The sequence below is a fragment of the Maudiozyma barnettii genome (genome assembly GCF_903064755.1).
Source record: "Maudiozyma barnettii strain CLIB 1767 genome assembly, contig: KABA2_10, whole genome shotgun sequence".
Classification (NCBI taxonomy): domain Eukaryota; kingdom Fungi; phylum Ascomycota; class Saccharomycetes; order Saccharomycetales; family Saccharomycetaceae; genus Maudiozyma; species Maudiozyma barnettii.
The window spans coordinates 54,252-72,160 of record NW_024545247.1 but is presented as its reverse complement, the minus strand read 5'-3'; the positions used below and the strand labels follow the sequence as shown (position 1 = coordinate 72,160).

At 33.3% G+C, this 17,909-nt stretch overlaps 5 protein-coding genes and 1 non-coding gene across 6 annotated transcripts; 2 read left to right on the top strand and 4 right to left on the bottom strand.

Moving 5' to 3' along the window:
• Positions 1-277: 277 nt before the first annotated feature.
• VPS70 (putative zinc metalloprotease) lies at positions 278-2,671 on the bottom strand (the record flags this gene model as incomplete). Its single annotated transcript, XM_041552417.1, has 1 exon — positions 278-2,671. One exon carries the CDS (start codon positions 2,669-2,671, stop codon positions 278-280), a length of 2,394 nt encoding a protein of 797 aa, XP_041408351.1.
• Positions 2,672-2,849: 178 nt separating this feature from the next.
• KABA2_10S00682 lies at positions 2,850-2,958 on the bottom strand. The gene is made up of 2 exons: positions 2,922-2,958; positions 2,850-2,886 (listed from the first exon to the last, which is right to left on the bottom strand). It is a non-coding gene; the product is annotated as a tRNA-Trp (tRNA).
• Positions 2,959-5,328: 2,370 nt separating this feature from the next.
• RSF2 (Rsf2p) lies at positions 5,329-8,565 on the bottom strand (the record flags this gene model as incomplete). The annotated part of the gene is made up of 1 exon (XM_041552416.1): positions 5,329-8,565. One exon carries the CDS (start codon positions 8,563-8,565, stop codon positions 5,329-5,331), a length of 3,237 nt encoding a protein of 1,078 aa, XP_041408350.1.
• A 2,452-nt stretch (positions 8,566-11,017) lies between these two features.
• Positions 11,018-11,947, bottom strand: EFM3 (protein-lysine N-methyltransferase; the record flags this gene model as incomplete). Its single annotated transcript, XM_041552415.1, has 1 exon — positions 11,018-11,947. The coding sequence occupies one exon, from the start codon at positions 11,945-11,947 to the stop codon at positions 11,018-11,020; it is 930 nt and encodes a 309-aa protein (XP_041408349.1).
• A 444-nt stretch (positions 11,948-12,391) lies between these two features.
• Positions 12,392-14,041, top strand: MNS1 (mannosyl-oligosaccharide 1,2-alpha-mannosidase; the record flags this gene model as incomplete). Its single annotated transcript, XM_041552414.1, has 1 exon — positions 12,392-14,041. The coding sequence occupies one exon, from the start codon at positions 12,392-12,394 to the stop codon at positions 14,039-14,041; it is 1,650 nt and encodes a 549-aa protein (XP_041408348.1).
• Positions 14,042-14,453: 412 nt separating this feature from the next.
• NMD5 (Nmd5p) lies at positions 14,454-17,621 on the top strand (the record flags this gene model as incomplete). The annotated part of the gene is made up of 1 exon (XM_041552413.1): positions 14,454-17,621. One exon carries the CDS (start codon positions 14,454-14,456, stop codon positions 17,619-17,621), a length of 3,168 nt encoding a protein of 1,055 aa, XP_041408347.1.
• Positions 17,622-17,909: the final 288 nt, after the last annotated feature.

Genomic DNA, 17,909 nt, shown 5'->3' with positions numbered 1-17,909 from the left:
GTGTCACATTATATCTTAAGGTATTATGAATTATTCATGTGAATAAAACAATCCATAGTACAAGTTCTTTGAGTTCCACTTTCTTTATACTAAGAAGTGCAGTTGAATATATATGATATAGTACCAAAATGACACTCCATCTGACTCACTTTATTTCATAAAACAATTAATTTTAGGAAAAACTGATCAGTTTAAGTTGCACATCTTATAAAAATTACCACTATTTCTTTTCAATGATTAATATGTTTGGAATATATAATATATAATTAAAATGTACTCATGCAAGAAGTTTTCTTACGTTCTCAAATTGTTCCAGGAGGATATTCAATTCTTTGGAAACTCTTGATCGATCCATATCCACTAACGCTTCATGGACACCAGGAAGGATATCCCCTGTAAGTCCATCATATTTATTGGGCGCAAGAAGAGAATGCTTCATCCATTCTCTGTCATCTAATCCCAGGTGGGTTACAAACAATTTATCGAAACTTCTCAATTTTTTATTCATTCTCTGTAAAGATATAAATAATTTGAGTTTTTTAAATCCAAACCAAATTGGCATATCTGTAAAAGATTCCTGATAAAGTTTCTCAACTTTTTTATCAAAAATAACACTATCTTGCCAGGCGAGTAGTCCAAGACGAGCCTCAACCGTTTGTGATAGATGATGTAACTCATTATCATGCGGGAAAATATCGTTAATCAATCTATTCAATTCAACCGTTCTTTTGTGGACTTGTTTCATATAAGGATGAATACTAAAAAAATGCAACTCTTTTTCACCTAACATTAGCGTCAATAATCCTGAAAAGGAAGCAAGCGTACCATGTAACCTGAAATCCGGATCAACAAAATGTTCCATCCATTCGTGGGAATCAAAGAAGGAATTTGCATGGTTTATCGCATCTGTTTTCATATTATTCCGAAACTTGAAAGACGCTGAACTAATTCCTAAATGACTTTGAAAAATGGATGACGGTGGATCATCACAAAGTTGTTTATACTTCGAACCTGTTTCATTTTTCCATTCTTCATATAAGGTCCATTCTTCATTCCCTTTAAAGCTCGTTGACTTAGCAGCTATGATAATTGCGTTCTCCATGAGTTTATTAGCCGCACAATGGAATTCTGTCCCAGAAATAGCATTATCAAGGTCAATATATGCCAATGCATTATTTTTCAAGTCTGAAGCATAATCTTCGATAAACTCTGTGGATCCTATCTTTGCCGCAGATTCACCATCCCAGCTTACAAGTTTTATCGTTCGAAGAGGTATCCAACCCTTGGATCTCAACTTACTTAGCCCCCGCGCAATTTCTAGAAGTATTGCGCTGCCACTGCTTGGATTTGCAGCACCACCAGGGTATACCCATGAATCTCTATGACTTGCAATGATTATATCTCCACTTGAAAATATACCTGGTATTTCCAAAATGATGTCATTTATCTCAGAAATAAAATGTGTCTGCTTGTTAAGCAAATTTATTTGTACCTTATCGTCAGATGGACCACAAAAATAATCAAACCCTTCAATATCACCATTTCCCAATTTAATACCCTTTCCATTAAGTTCAAGAAGAATCGGTCTTATTTCCTTTGCAGATATCGGTATAGAAGGTATCCTAGGGATTTTTCCTGCTGGTGAAAGTCTTTCTATATCTTTAGATTTAGAAGGGAAGTTTGGAGATGTGGGGTCACCGGGGAAATCAAACATATACTCAACTGAATCTCTCTTAATACTGCTCGGATTTCTCGCAGGCCCCTCGGGAAATGTCTTAAATCCATTCTTCTTTGTAACTAATCCATCGTCATATGGATCATTATATATTAATGCACTTGATGCTCCATATAATTCTGCATTTTTAAGTTTCATGCCTGTTGATATGAGACCATCTCTTAAAATATGAATCTTACCTTCTATCGGAATATTATGATCAAGGAGAGTCTTATAATCGTTTAGAGTTCCATAATTACAATATATATATGAACTTTTTACCTCACCATTTGGTGAATAAGCATGATATCCCTTCTTAAATTTGGCTGATTCAATTTGCTTAGACGGGAAATCCTCTATCAATGATGCATTAAATACATATTTTCCATCTTTTATTAGTTGCACATCAGTGGCTTCCGGTGAAGTAACCCATGGATAATAGGTTTCGATCTTTGGTTCAAAGCCAAGAATTTTCATTTCTCCCATAGTATAATTAAGACTTTCAGCACCATTGTCAATTTCTGTATAACTCTTCATATGGTGGTGAATGAAGTTATCCTCCTGTAATGTATCTAAGAATATTCGGTAGACCTCAGATGTAGTCAATTTCGAGTTATGCCATCTCCTAAAATCTCTTGCCAATGATGTACGTGGAGCAAATGCTGCAAGAAAAGCTAAATAAATGAATAAACTAATAGCTAACAAAAACATAAATTTCCTTTTATCTAAATGTCCTTGCACTATCTCGATACTTGTACTAACAACACTAGACACAGTACTACTTCTAGCTCTACGACCAATTGAATTCAGTGAATCGAATAAATCTGGTGTTGATTGGGATCTACCACTCATAGGACGTGGCGATGGAGTATAGGGTATCGTTTCACGTGCTAATAATAACGTACTCTCCGTCTCTACTGTATCTTGTGGTATGTTTGTATTCGTTGGTTGAGCCATTATGAATAGTGTTTTCTATGGTGAATTAGTGATATTAAAGAAAAATTTATTCTTAATCATGACCTTTATTGGTCAAATACTTATTGAAACTTTTAGGGATGACAGCTTACTTAATTTGAAATCATCTGATTTCAAAACTTACCCGGAACCTATAAAAATAGTTCTAAAAAAATAAAGATGAAACGGACAGGAATTGAACCTGCAACCCTTCGATTGCAATCATTGATTTCCTTGGAAGTTCCAGGATCTAACTGGAGTCGAAAGCTCTACCATTGAGCCACCGCTTCTTCTTTTATTGATATAAGTTGAATTAAGGATGAACCTTATGCAAAAGTTAATTATCATCATTTTTGGACGTAACCACTAGCTTAACCTGTCTAACGTGAATACAGATTGGCAAGAGAGTTGAGGTATACATAGTAGAGTTAAATTTTGATTTGCTTATTATATTTTGTGGCAGGGAGATAGACATGTTATTGTTAAACAGAGTTGCTGTGTTGTGGGAATATTAAGTAGCGATACTTATTATGGTAACAATTCATGAACAGATAGAACATACAAGTATGTTCTATAGCAACTGTTCTAAAAGGATCACGTGGTCACTAATTATCACGTGACATGTATATTATAATATCGGAAAAACTATTAGAAGATATTTTTCCGATAACGCGCGATGCGCTTCAAGAAAACTTTTCCTGCGATGAGATGCCCATTGTACATTACTTCATTTATTAAAGAGATATTATCTCCTCGAGATATATCTGGGTATCTATCTATATATTTATAGGATTAGCTTGTATACTACTTTATGTAATGGATTAACGAATAGAAATTATACAAGCAATCTTTATAGAAATGACAATCGTTCCCAATCCTAATTCTATTAGGATCTACTCTCTTGCCAATCTACGTCAACATGCTGTTGTTAAACAGCTCATCTTTTGTGCATAGTAACGTTGGACTATGTAGCTCCAATAAACCCAATGTAGGGGGAACGAATACTACATTATGCAGTATATATCATGTGTTATTATATATACGACAGTGCAGCACACTCTAAATTCTACTTATATTAGCTACCTTCACTTTCAGTTAGGTTAAGCTAATGTTAGCCTTTTTAGTGCTGCCGCTACATATTCAACAGTACTGAAGCAGACATAATAGAGTTAGATCTTGATTCGTTCATTATTTGCAGTGTTAGGTAGAGAGGACTAGGTATAGACTGAATACTAGTGTTTAAAATAAAGCAAATATAATTGTTATACTTTTCTTATATTTGTAAGTGAGCTGAAGCAGACATACTGTGGTTAGACTTATATTCGTTCATTATTAAAGTTGTTAGGTATAGAGGTGAATGGTGTAGCTTAAGTTTTAATGTTAGGTAAGCAAAATATAATTGTTATCTTTCTCTTATATTTGTAAGTGATTATTTATATTGTATATAATTTATAGAACGAACAGAATCTAACTTAGAATGTAAGTTCAGAATTCTTTGTCTTTATATATCATTTATTTTATCGAAGTTTCGTTTCTTCTTATTACCTAAACGATTGTTTCCTAAACGATTTGTCAGAAGTTAAGAGTAATATACACCACACTTAATTTCAATAGGTAAAGAAAAACCTTTAAGCACAGTTATTGGTAAGAGTCAAAAATTGATAAGAGTTAAACTAAACAGAGATGAAAGGTGTGATTGAGGAAATAAAATCTTTAAAGAAAATGATATAAAAGGTGACGGAAATTATGTGAAATTGAGATATCTCAAATATATTACGAAGCATGTTAAAAAATGAAACAAAATATGTGGCATTATGAAACAAAATATGTGGCATTATGAAACAAAGTTAATCGTATTATGAAACAAAACATAATTCGAACCTCAATTGATATTGGAATAAAAATATATATAAAAACAAAGAATTCTGAACTTACATTCTGAGTTAGATTCTATTCGTTCTATAAATTATATACAATACAAATAATCACTTACAAATATAAGAGAAATATAACAATTATATTTTGCTTACCTAACATTAAAACTTAAGCTACACCATTCACCTCTATACCTAACACCTTTAATAATGAACGAATATAAGTCTAACCACACTATGTCTGCTTCAGCTCAAAAGGAAACTCTTAATATAATATATAAAGAATATCAAATATTCTACGATACGTAAAAATATATACAATAAAGGAGACCGATCGATTATCGTATTATAAAATGTCCGAGTTAAAACAATTAAAAATTGCAGAGACTACTAGAGGGGGAAGCTCTATCTCAGATTCTCTACACGATTATTGGTTAAACGATTGTTACGTAATATTTGTTTCATACTATAACGTACTTCATAATACATTCGAGATATATTGATCCCACATAATTTCTGTCATAATATTTAACTATTTTCTGGTCAAAAATAATTTAATTAACCAAAAGACAAACAAGAAATAAGGTACTAGTAAACGCTAACTTGTGCTAAATCGATGCCTACAAGACATAAGAGATATTGAGAGAACACTCTATCTGTACTTAATTGATAGATGCATTTCATACTTATTTTATTTAATTATACAAATGATATATGAGATAAATAATGCTTTCTAAATAATGCTTTCTAAATAATGATACCTATATAGGTGGAAAAATGCTGCCTTTAAACATCTATTGAACCATTACTCACATTGTACAATGCTCTACTTTGGAATGCATGAGCGAATAAAAGAGAAATTGGCCAAATAGGTGCATCACTTAATATTTTTACACCTAGATATAATGCTTTAGATGAAAGGTTTAATTTTTGAATTAATGTTAAAGTCTCCATTCTATCAGTTTCTATTGTTGGTGGGGTATCCCATAACCCATCTAAGTGATCATATGCTGATGCTTGTAACTTCAAAAATTCAACATAGGATGACTTAATTTGGTCATGGTCTTTTGGGAGAAGCACGTCCTGAATCTTCTTCATGATATTGGCTGCCTTGAAATAGAGTAATTTATCTATCTTTGAAAGTTCAGAAATGTGTATATCGTCTTTTTGGCGAGATGCCCATTCTTCAATATGTTTTAAATATTCAGAGATCATTAAGACAGACGTGAAAATGCAAGTAACTGTGAAAACTGGAGTTTTGTAACCGTATTTTTTCTTCTTTTCATTTGGAATGGTATAAATCGAGGCTACAATATTAATCCATGATTCTATCATAGTCAACGCAGCTTCTGTTGCTTCACGGAAATGGGTCCAATCTTGAGCAACATTTTCTAAAAGTTTATTCATGGAAGACCAGTCCTTTATCCATACTTTACCTACAATCTGTGAGAAATCAACACAACGTCTTGTTTTTATAAAAAAGTACATTGGAACAATGAGTCTCGACATAGAATCATTATCTATGATGGGTAATGCAGCATCATTCATGATTAAGGTACCCCCACTCTTTAAGTATAAAACTTCCCAATGCTTGATCATGGAATCAATAATTGGTCTAGAATTAACCTTCCAATCCATATTTCTATCCTTCGCGTATTTTCTCTCAAAAGATATCTTTTCATGGATCGAAATAATCAATGATAGTAGGGTCAATTTGGAAACAGGTTTCTGGGATAACTTCATGCTACCATTATAGCCGTTGGACAGATACATTAAATATGATTGATAAAATTCACCACCGTTAGATAACTGTATTAATGAAAATTTGGAGTCAATCCTAATTTTTAACTTATACTGCAACATGTTAGCCCATTCTTGATAATTTGCACACTCATACAATTCTTCATGAATAGTTGGAACACCACATTTAAGATCGATAGAATGAAGGGAATATTGAACACCAATCATAGCACCATATAGGGTGGTCAATAAATGTACCATATGACATATTCTAATTCGTTGTTGGGCTAAGATAAAATAATCAAAATTCTTTTTCGACTGTTCTGGAGAACTTAAACGATCATACATTAACTTTATTTCATCTGGATTATTTTCGAATTTCATATATTGATCATTAGGAACTGGTGGCTGCATGCTTAATTCCAAGGGCAAATTGAGCTTGTTTGAACGAATTAAATTCAATAAAGTTGTAAGTTGTGCAGTCATTTGTTTCGTCATATGAATGTTGTTATTGAAAATATTATAAAAACTCAACAAAACCAATGTTTGTATTAACCACAATGGAGTTTGGATTTCATTTCTGAATAAGTATTTCTTTACTTGTACATTACAGATCATCGACATTAATTTGGAGTGACTCGAATGGAATGTATACAACGCACCAATCATTGCGAGGGACAATAGTAAGGGGTAGTTTTCTTCAGATGGGACGATAGAACACAAATGGACAAATGGATAATATTCCGTAAATTGATCATCATACATTTTAATGTAACCATTTAGTTCTTTAACGGATGGGAAACTGGTTTGATTCAGTTCATTATCTGTAATCACATATTGTCTTAGGGATTCAGTGAAAAATTCGAAATGTTTTGAATTCTGATGGATAATTGGCTTTACATTTGAAGTTTCCGAACTAGACGAATGTGAAAAATTAATTGTTAAGGGCTCTTCCTTAATGTCCCCCTCATCACTACCAGTAGATGAATCGTTAGTACCGTTATGAAGATCCATTTGTCTGGACGTAAATAAACCTAAAATTTGATCACTTAATGAATCTCTTCTTTCAGCATTTGGACTTGGCGTAGAATTGTTGTCGATAAACCCAATATGGTTCAATTGTGCGTCTGTTGGAAAATATTTTGGGTCTAAAAATTCTGACAACCATGGGTCTGTCCCAATCTCACTAAGATAATTTGTTCCTGTCGAAGATAGAGAGTTGGCTGTATTCGTACTCATTGTACTTTGAGTATTCAACAATTCTGTTGTGTAATCAAATGGGTTTACGTTCACCTTCGAAAAGTTTTTAGAAAACCCATTATTACCACCACTGGTAGATGAGATCGTAACCAAGTCCGCTAAAGAAGGTAAACTAGCCAAAAACGCACTACTATTACTAAACATTGCATTAATATCCTTGATAGATTCGGATTGTGATTTTCTGATCATGTTAAATTCTGAGTTATTTATAGTCAAGTCTTTAGATTGTTCAGATGATGCACTAGGTGGCAATTCTAAAGGATCCAACTCAAGCAAACCTGCCTCAATTGCTTTATTTACAACTTGTTCACCTGTGAACTGGGGTGTTGAGAAGCTAACTTGAATTGGTCCCTCCTCTGAAACAGTGGGTTTAAAGCTTATTGGTTCGATTGTTTTTGATCCTGCATTAGGAGCATAAGAAAATGCCGTGCTAGCAGAAAATGATGCATGTCTTTTTGAAGCTGGGGCAGTTGTAGCAACATTAGGATCTAACCAATGATTAGTGGAAGATACCTCCATAAAACTTCTCTTTTGCGGGAAATAATGTTCTATATTTTGTGGATCAATTGTTTGTTCAGGAGTTTGAAATTCGTTTGGCATAAATGTTGGTTCTTGTAGTGGAAGTGTATCCTGGACATGAATTGATGGGATTTTTTGATCTCCTATTACTTCTGCAGGAGTTTGAGATATTATATTTTCGCCATTAATTGTAGATTTCCCTGAGGTGGGTAGGATGGTTTGGGTATTACCTACTACATTAACAATAATCTTATCAAAATTATTATCTTGGGTGAATGCAGAATGTAATTTCTGTTGATGTCTAATCACCAGATCCTTTCTGGCAAAACATCTACCACATAATATACATAAGAAAGGTCTTTCTCTTGTGTGTGATCTTTGATGTCTTTTCAAATGTTCCTGTCTAACGAATCCTCTAGTACAAACAGGGCATAAAAATGGTCTTGGCTTGTCAGTTTTAATAACCCTCGACTTCTTAGGAATTGGTTCAAAAGATTGATACATCTTTTAAATCGGGCAGAGGGAATGGAGGTGTATTGATTACTTCAAAAACAAATCAACAAAGGAATCAATTTCTTGAAGGGAAAGAAGATGCAATAATTTTGAATTTTTTGAAAAAAAAAGATAATCCTAAAGTAGGGAAGGATTCTGAAACCAAGTGACTTATCTATTCTGTTGTTTATTGGTTGCAATTACTATAGTTTCCAGAAGTGATATTAAATAAAAGTTGGAATATATTTTTATTTTATTTTGCTATAGTTCTTGAATGATAATATATTGAATTGTTGATCTGCTATTATAAAAGCATAAACCAAATCTCTTTAAAAAGATAAAATAAGAAAAAAAAAAGAAGAAAAATAAAAGAAATAATTGTTTATAAGTCAATGTCTGTGAATTATTTCCACTCCTTTTCCTTTTTAAATAATGGTAACTTGAAATTATGACAGAAGAGAATTTACCATTGAAGGTCTGTTTACTGTAATATTTTCTTTTCTTTATTAGTTTAGGAAGGAGATACTAAGTAAGAGGGGGGGGAAGAGAGTTAAAAACAAAAATTAACGTTCTTAGACAGCTAGGAGACGTTAGTTAATTGAATGCCGAGTAATTAACAATATCTTTTTTAATGTTGATAGGGGAAGCACTACTTAAGTACTTTAATGCAACAGTAAGTGTGAACAACACCGCAGTCAACAACGGAAGAAAAATTATCCTTAAGTATCACTGAAAAGTGACCGGAGGAAATAGGCAGACAGGAAGATAAAAAGGCGAGCAATAAGCCTAAAAAGTAATTTTAGACATCGTAAAGAATCTTCTCTTCAGGAAATAATTGAAATAAAGGGTATAGGAACAATGCAGCTACGGTGTTTGGTCGAAGTACAAAAAATCCAAATGAATTACCAAATAGTAAATAACCAAAGATTGAGTGTGCATGTAACTTCCAATATAGTACAAATTTCGAAGAAAAACCTGTCTGCACAGAAGTTTAACTAAGTAAGGCAGGCAGTCGAAATTTCAAACATACATAACAAAGAATTCATTTTGTTTTTTGAATCGAATACGTATATTGTGAAGAGGTCCAACCAGATTAACAATAATAACGTAGGAGCGGAAACCAGCATCAGTAATAATTTTAAATCGCTGTAAAAAAATGTGTCCTGCTAGATTAAGAAGCTACCATTATCTCTGCGTCCATCTTTTTTTTTTCCGTGGTAAATTGTTGTTTAACTATCATAATTTATTTTTTTCCTAATGAAACAACATCAAATAGATGAATAAAAAACACAATCCAGTTGTGAATATTGATAGACTAGCAAGCTGCGTATTTTCTTTCACCGCAATGTTCTTTCTTTCCACCTGACAAGAATTGGGGGTGAAATATTCTTTTCAACATTTTTCCCTGAGTGGGAGGAAAGAAAAGTGCGAAGAGGTGGTCAACACGGAGTGACCTACGTGCAGTTGTTAGCATTTGAGTGAAGCTAAGGAAAACATCTTGCGGTCATAGTAGTAGTAAACCTAATATAGGGCTTCCCATGAGTATTTCAGCTAACCGCCCAGGTATAAAAATATCTGAAAAGAATGACAACTAATGGCACTTAAAGAGAATATAAAACAATGACTTTTAAAACCAGACAAAGAACCAGCAACATCATGCTATATTGTAGGATATGTCATAGAGTGTACTCTACAATATCTCTCTCTCAGCTCAGACACAAATGAGCGAGATTGTAACGGATATAACCTTCCTGATGTATCGAACATAACCCTTTATAAACACCCTTTTTTATCTAAGTAATGGAATGAGCTATACTTCTGCCCGATAGAACTTATTTGCATAGGGTACTTCATTTTTATTTTGGGGTGGGAGGAGGTGGTAATTCTCTTCAAACCTAAAGCAAGTGGTTAATACGTTTAACCACTTACCATTCCAGAAATTAGGAGTACCATTCAATAAGATATATGGCGGCAACTTTATTAATATCAAGAAACCCTTCCCTTAAGCGCTCAAGAATAGAATCGACTAAAAGAATTGCCAAAGCCCTAACTTTTATCCAGTCGCTCTGTTTCCTCCTCTGAATCGTACAAAAAAAAACCAAAAAAAATCAACGCCAAAGCAAAAAAAATTGAGGAGTATAAAAAGGATGAGGGCTCTCACATTTTCAAAACACTAAATTCATTCTCATTAGTTTTCCAACTTGAGTTTTCTTGGAGTTCAGTTTTTAAAGAGGGTAACTTTGTCCAAAAGTTTCCCTCACTATAGACAGTACGTGGGTTGCCATTTTTATAAATATTCAATGCAACTATTCATCGTGATAAGTGATGGGATATATTAACCCAACTTTAGCCACTCATATAAGAACCCATGTGGAATGTGTATCGTTAAGATATGATATGATACATGGGTGTCAGAGAGTGTCAACATTTTCTTTTTAAATTTCATTTGTAATTTTATTTGTATTTATCTATTTGTTTTACTTATCTTGTATATTACAACAGGTGCTAGTAATGCCGTACTTTCTAGTTTATCAGTTCTGGCAATTTCTTCAATGTTCATCCCAAGTTTTTTTGTAGTGGAAATGAAGCTATCAGTAGTGTCTTGATTCCTAATAGTTGCCGATATTAAACATATCGGACAATATGTGAGGCATTCTAACAAACATTGACATAAGGAATCAAATAAACTTGCATCAAATGTAATATCAGCACCAATGACAATGTCTATATCGTTAGGAATTTTGTCCTCATTCCACCATAATCGTTGTAATATTATATTCGAATTGTTATTCCTAGATATCTTATTCAATTCGAAATTACGTACCAATTGATTAGTGACCAATTCACTATCACCATCTGTCACATATATTCTTTTAGGAGATTGAACCTTTTGTAATAATATACTACAAATACCCGTTCCACAACCTAATTCTAATACATTTTGATCCTTAAATAAAGCTTCATTCTGTAAGATATATTCACATAGAAACAAAGAAGCTTCCCACGTTCTAAACCCTGTAGTACCACTAGCACTAATTAGATTCGGTTTCTCATAAATATCAACAGATATTTTTTCATTTGCATTGTCATCATATTCATATTGTGTATCTGAATTATTCTTCCTCCTTTTAAAGAAATATCGTATAGAATCAATTCGGGAATATTGATCCTTATCGGTCACATTCAATAATGTCACATATTCATCATAAATCCAGTCCGTATCATCTGCATATAGACTCAAATCAATGATGCGTTTCAAAACTTTCTTAACATAGTATGCATTGATTTTTTTAATCTCTAGTAACTGATCTCTCAAAGTCTCGAATGAGGCCTCAGAATCAAAAACTAAAGCCTCTACAGGTCGTCTAGCATACAATTGGTCAACAATGTTCATGGTAAGTTTCCTCAGTAGCCCAATGATATAAACATAAAATAAAACTTATCCTTTTCGTAGAAAAAAGAGATTAGCTCATCTCATCTCATCTCATCGATGAAATATATGGAAAATTTTATTATTATATTACTTGTAATTTCGTTCCGTCAGTTGCTTTCACAGGCCGCGATAATAATAATAGCGTAATATGTATAATTTCTTAATTATTCTGAAAAATAATTATACTTCAAATTGAATAAATGGGAGAATCCTGATAGAGGGTTTGCCTTTAAATTGAGGTGTCACATTATATTTCAAGATAGAAGACTTAGTTGAAGTTTCACTTACTTATTCTCTATCAATCGCTGCGGAGGTAACAAAATAATAATAACAATAGAGTGTTGTTTTTGAATTCAGATCTCTGCGTGAACGAAGGAATAAAATATTCATAAATAGCAAATCATAATGCTGAATCCTGTGATTATATCAGTAGGGATTGCTGTATTGGCAGTGTTCTATTACTTTCAAAGCAAGAATACAACGGTGTCATTCAAAATAGAGAAAATTCTTTTACAATCATTCAATGACTATAAAAAGAATGGATGGCCATACGACGTCTATGGTCCAATCTCACACAATCACCGTAATATGCCCAGATCTGGTGAACCATTAGGTTGGATAATTGTTGATACTATTGATACACTAATGCTAGGTTACAATTATACAATCGATAAGGAAAATAAAAAAGAATTCTTAGAACAAATTGAATTCGTAGAAAATTGGGTTGAAAATGAATTGGATTATGATATGGATGCAGAAGTTAATATCTTCGAAACAACAATTAGAATGCTGGGTGGGCTACTCTCAGGATATTATCTTTCAAAAGATCTCAATGTCGGCAAACCTGAAGTTTACTTAAATAAAGCCATAGATTTAGCTAATCGTCTATCCTTAGCTTTTGTAAATTCCCCTACTGGTATTCCATATTCTAGTGTAAACTTGAAGACCGGTGAAGCAATTAAAAACCATGTAGATAATGGAGCATCTTCTACAGCAGAGTTTACCACTTTACAATTGGAATTCAAATATTTAGCATCAATTACAGGTAACAAGACTTACTGGGACCTTGCAGAACAAGTTTATGAACCACTTTACAAAATTAACGATATTTTAGATAAATACGATGGTTTAGTACCAATTTATACCTTACCAGATACTGCAAAATTCTGGGGGGAAAACATTAGATTTGGCTCTAGAGGTGATTCTTTCTACGAATATCTATTAAAACAATACTTGTTAACTCATGAGGTTATGTACTACAATTTATATCGTGCTGCTATTGATGGTATGAAAAAACATTTAGTAAAGGAATCTTTCCCATCAGGACTGACTTATATTGCTGAAAAACCAAATGGTCTAGAATTTCAAGCATCATCAAAGATGGACCATCTAGTATGTTTCATGGGGGGTCTCTTAGCAATGGGCGCTACTGAAGGCTACACAATCAAAGAGGCAAGAGCTATGTATTTCTGGAATGAAGATAGGGAGGATGATTGGTTACTAGCTATGAAGTTGACACATACATGTTATCAAATGTATCATCAACTACCTGCTGGCCTTTCACCTGAGATTGTTGTTTTCAATTACGCCAAGGAACAAAGAACTGAATTTGAAGAAATTACAATGATTGATCGTCAAAACTGGTGGACTTCTCCAACTGATGACTTCTTTGTGAAACCTTTGGATGGACACAATCTACAGAGACCCGAAACAGTAGAATCCATCATGTTCATGTACCACTTATCTAACGATACAACATACCGTGAATGGGGCCAAGAAATTTTAAACAATTTTGTCGAGCATACTGCTGTGAAAGAAAACGGTAGAGTAGAAGCGTATACATCTCTGAATGATTGCCTACACGTTCCTACTGGAAAAAGAGACAACATGGAAAGTTTCTGGCTTGCAGAAACATTGAAATACTTGTACTTACTTTTTCAGGATAACGTTGACCTTAGAGAGGTTGTATTCAATACTGAAGCACATCCATTCCCTGTCTTGGATAAAACAGATATGGAAAAATTCAATTTGACTACAGGTTGGTCTCTTGAATAAGCAGAGTCTAATACGGTCCGATGATAAATTCTTCCGAATTCAATATATAGCGCTATAACCGTATATATATTAACTTTACTAAAGTAATAAATTATGGAATATAGGTAATACTTGAAAAGGATGTTCTCTTCTAGTTAATTTTAGTTATGGAGATCAATTATCTCTTTGGAATCCGTCATATTTTATATTATATTCCTGTTTATTATGTCGTCAAATGTGATGTTATTTTGCGATGAGCTGAAAAAATTTTGATGTTTCTGGAGTCTGTTTCTATAACTTTAGAACCTAGTAAACATTGATATACATCAAGTGATATATATACTGATATACAAAGTTGCATTTCCCTTAGTTTATTACTACTTGAATACTAGATTTATAATTAAAGCGTCACTATAATTACACATTTCTCGAAATGGATGCTAACGGTTTATTGCAATGTTTTGCAAGTACACTAGACCATGATGCCACCATCAGATCACATGCGGAAACACAATTAAAAGAGACCAGTAAAGCACCAGGATTTTTGGGTGCATGCTTAGATATCATATCTTCTAATGAGATCCCAGAGAACATTAAATTATCTGCATCACTCTACTTTAAAAATAAAATTGTATACGGATGGGTTATCTCTGCGTATTCAGCTAGCAAGAATGAACTATTGAACCGTGGAGTTGATAACGATGAAAAACCAGTCGTCCAAGATATGATTATCCAGACAATGCTACAATGCTCGAGCAATTCTCCTCATTGCCTTAGAGTTCTAAGACCAGCCTTGAAAACTATTATTTTGGAGGAATATCCGAAGGGTAAATGGAATGACCTTTTACCGAAATCATTGGAACTCCTATCTAATAGTGATATCAATGTTGCACACGTTGGATTAATATGCTTATCTGAGATATTTAGAACATTTAGATATAAAGAAAATGATGATAGACAAGAACTTGAGAAACTAATTTTGCAATACTTTCCCGACCTATTAGCTTATGCTAACAATACATTACTAAAGGAAGGTGCCAACATGACCGACCCTAAAATTGGTGAATTATTGATTCTAATATTGAAAATTTACAAATTTGTTACGTACCATGACCTACCTTTCACTTTACAACGTGCAGAATTCTTTGTTCCATGGGCAAATCTTTTTGTATCTATCATACAAGCACCACTGTCGGATTCAATAATGAATATTATTGATATTGATCAAAGGAAACAAAATCCTTGGGTCAAATGCAAGAAATGGTCCTATGCAAACCTATTTAGATTATTCTACCGTTATGCTTCTCAGACCTTATCTGGAAGATTTGACTACTCTGATTTCAAAGCTCTTTATATGGACGAATTTCTACCTCAACTACTGACTCTATTATTCCAACAGATTGAAGAGTGGGGAAGAGGTTCCATTTGGCTGAGTGATGAATCGTTATATTACGTATTATCTTTTCTAGAGCAGGCTGTTACTCAAAAGGACCCTTGGAAGCTAATAACTCCGCACTATTCCACTATATTACAACATGTGATATTCCCTCTGTTACGTCCAACAGAAGAAACGCTGGATGAATTTGAAAGTGACCCTCAGGAATATATTCATAGAAACTTAGAACTTTGGAATGATGATTATTCTCCAGATATTGCTGCTATTTCATTGTTGACCACAGCAGTAAACAAGAGAGGTAAGACTACAATCCAACCAACAATGGAATTTTTCATTGAGACGTTACAAGCGAATTGTGGAGATTTTAATTCTCTCACTTTACAGAATGCTGTTAATATCGAAGCTGCCTTCAGAATATTTTCTAATATATTGGATAGACTAACTTTAAAAGGTTCACCATATTCCAACGAAATTGAAGGTTTTGCTAAAACTTTTATTTTCCCATTCTTTAATTCTCAATTCGGATTTCTACAAAGTAGAGTATGCGAGATAGTCTCTAAACTAGGATTAATAGAATTTAAGGATCCATCTACCATCGAAACAATATATCGTGGTATCACTAAATGTCTAAATGACACTTCGGACTGTTTACCAATAAATTTATCGGCTGCACTGGCACTACAGACGTTTGTACAGGACACATATTTCCAACAAGCGATGTCAGAATCAGTTGTTCCTATTATGCAAAAATTACTAGAGCTATCCAACCAATTTGAATCTGATTCAATTGCTGGTGTTATGCAAGAATTCGTTGAACAGTTTGCTGAGCAATTACAACCATTTGGTGTCGAATTAGTTAATAATCTGATTCAACAGTTTTTAAAATTAGCGATCGATTTGAACGATGCATCCAACATTGATCCTTCTAATTACATGAATGGTGAAAATCTTCCCGATGAGAGTGATAAACAAATGGCTGCGTTAGGTATCTTATCTACTATTATTTCTCTTTTACTTTCTTTTGAAAATTCGGTCGACATTGTTAAAAGTTTAGAGCAATCATTCTATTCTGCAGCTGAGTTTATTTTGAATAATCAACTGGATGATTTTTATCGTGAAGTTTGTGAGTTCTACGAGAACTCAACATTTTTACTGAGAGATATCACCCCAGTCACTTGGAAAATATTGGAGTTAATTGGACAATGCAATAGTAAGGAGGATAGCATGGTTACATACTTCCTCGAAGATTTTATGCTAATTTTCAATAATATATTTGTTTATGGAAGTGCAGAATTACAAAAGAATGATTTTTATTGCAAGATATTATATGAAGTTTATAATAATACTAACATTGATGAAGATTCTGATTTTGATGAGATCAATACAATCTTTGATTACGGTCAAAAACTATTATTATCACTTGGGCCACAAATCTCTGCTACGATAAGAGAATCTATTCTTCAGAACGCTATTACTTGCATCCTTATTAATAAGACTGACTTAAAGAAACATATTGTATTTGGAGTGACAACTTTCAATGCTATAATTGCCAGTATGGTATCTGCACCAGTAGAGTCCATAAAATTCGTATATAACCATGGCTGCTTACCATTATTCTTTGACGTATGGTTAACAGTATACATCCCAAACTTCAAGAGGATATACGACATTAAACTTTCTATTATGGCTCTATTAAATTTAATTGGTCAACTACCACCACAAGAAATTTCACAAATGTCAATTGAACAGGTTCTACCCTCTTTAGGGAACTCTCTTGTTCATTTAATGTTCAAATATCCTCAAGCAGAGTTGGAACTAATAGATAAAAGGAAAGAATTTACGTCTTCTGCATTTGGCAATGATGTGCAAACACCTTGGAGTGATGCAATTGAGTTGAATGACGATGATGACGACGATAATTCTACTGTGGATGAACGCACATTTGAGAATTATCTAGAAATGATGAAGAAGGATAACGGTGGTGGTAATTTCGCAGACGGGCTAACATTTGATGACGATGAAACTTTCGATGATCTGGAGGAAGACCCTCTAACAAAATCCATTTTGGACGACATAAATATCAATACCGTCTTCAAGACATCAATGAATGAATTTCCTACTTCAAACAGTGCAATGTATCAAGCTGCTTTTGCCAACGTCTCCAACGAAGATCAGGCTTCCCTAGCTCATTTATTGGGGAATTAAGTCAAAATGAGAGAGATGATAGTATATGATCATACACTAATAGAACTATATATATAGATATATGTATGTATACCGATATATATGTGAACTAAGACGTATTTGCATTAGATAAACCTGGTCATCGTGTAAAACCAATACCGCTTTTACATTATAACTTAATGTGAGGGTAACCTTTCTACATCTGAAATATTTTAGCTTTTTCAATTTTTTTAGCTCATCGCAAAAATGAAAAAGTTTTCATCTTTGGTTTGCTAGTCCTTTATACTATGAAGAAGAGGACGTTAGAAA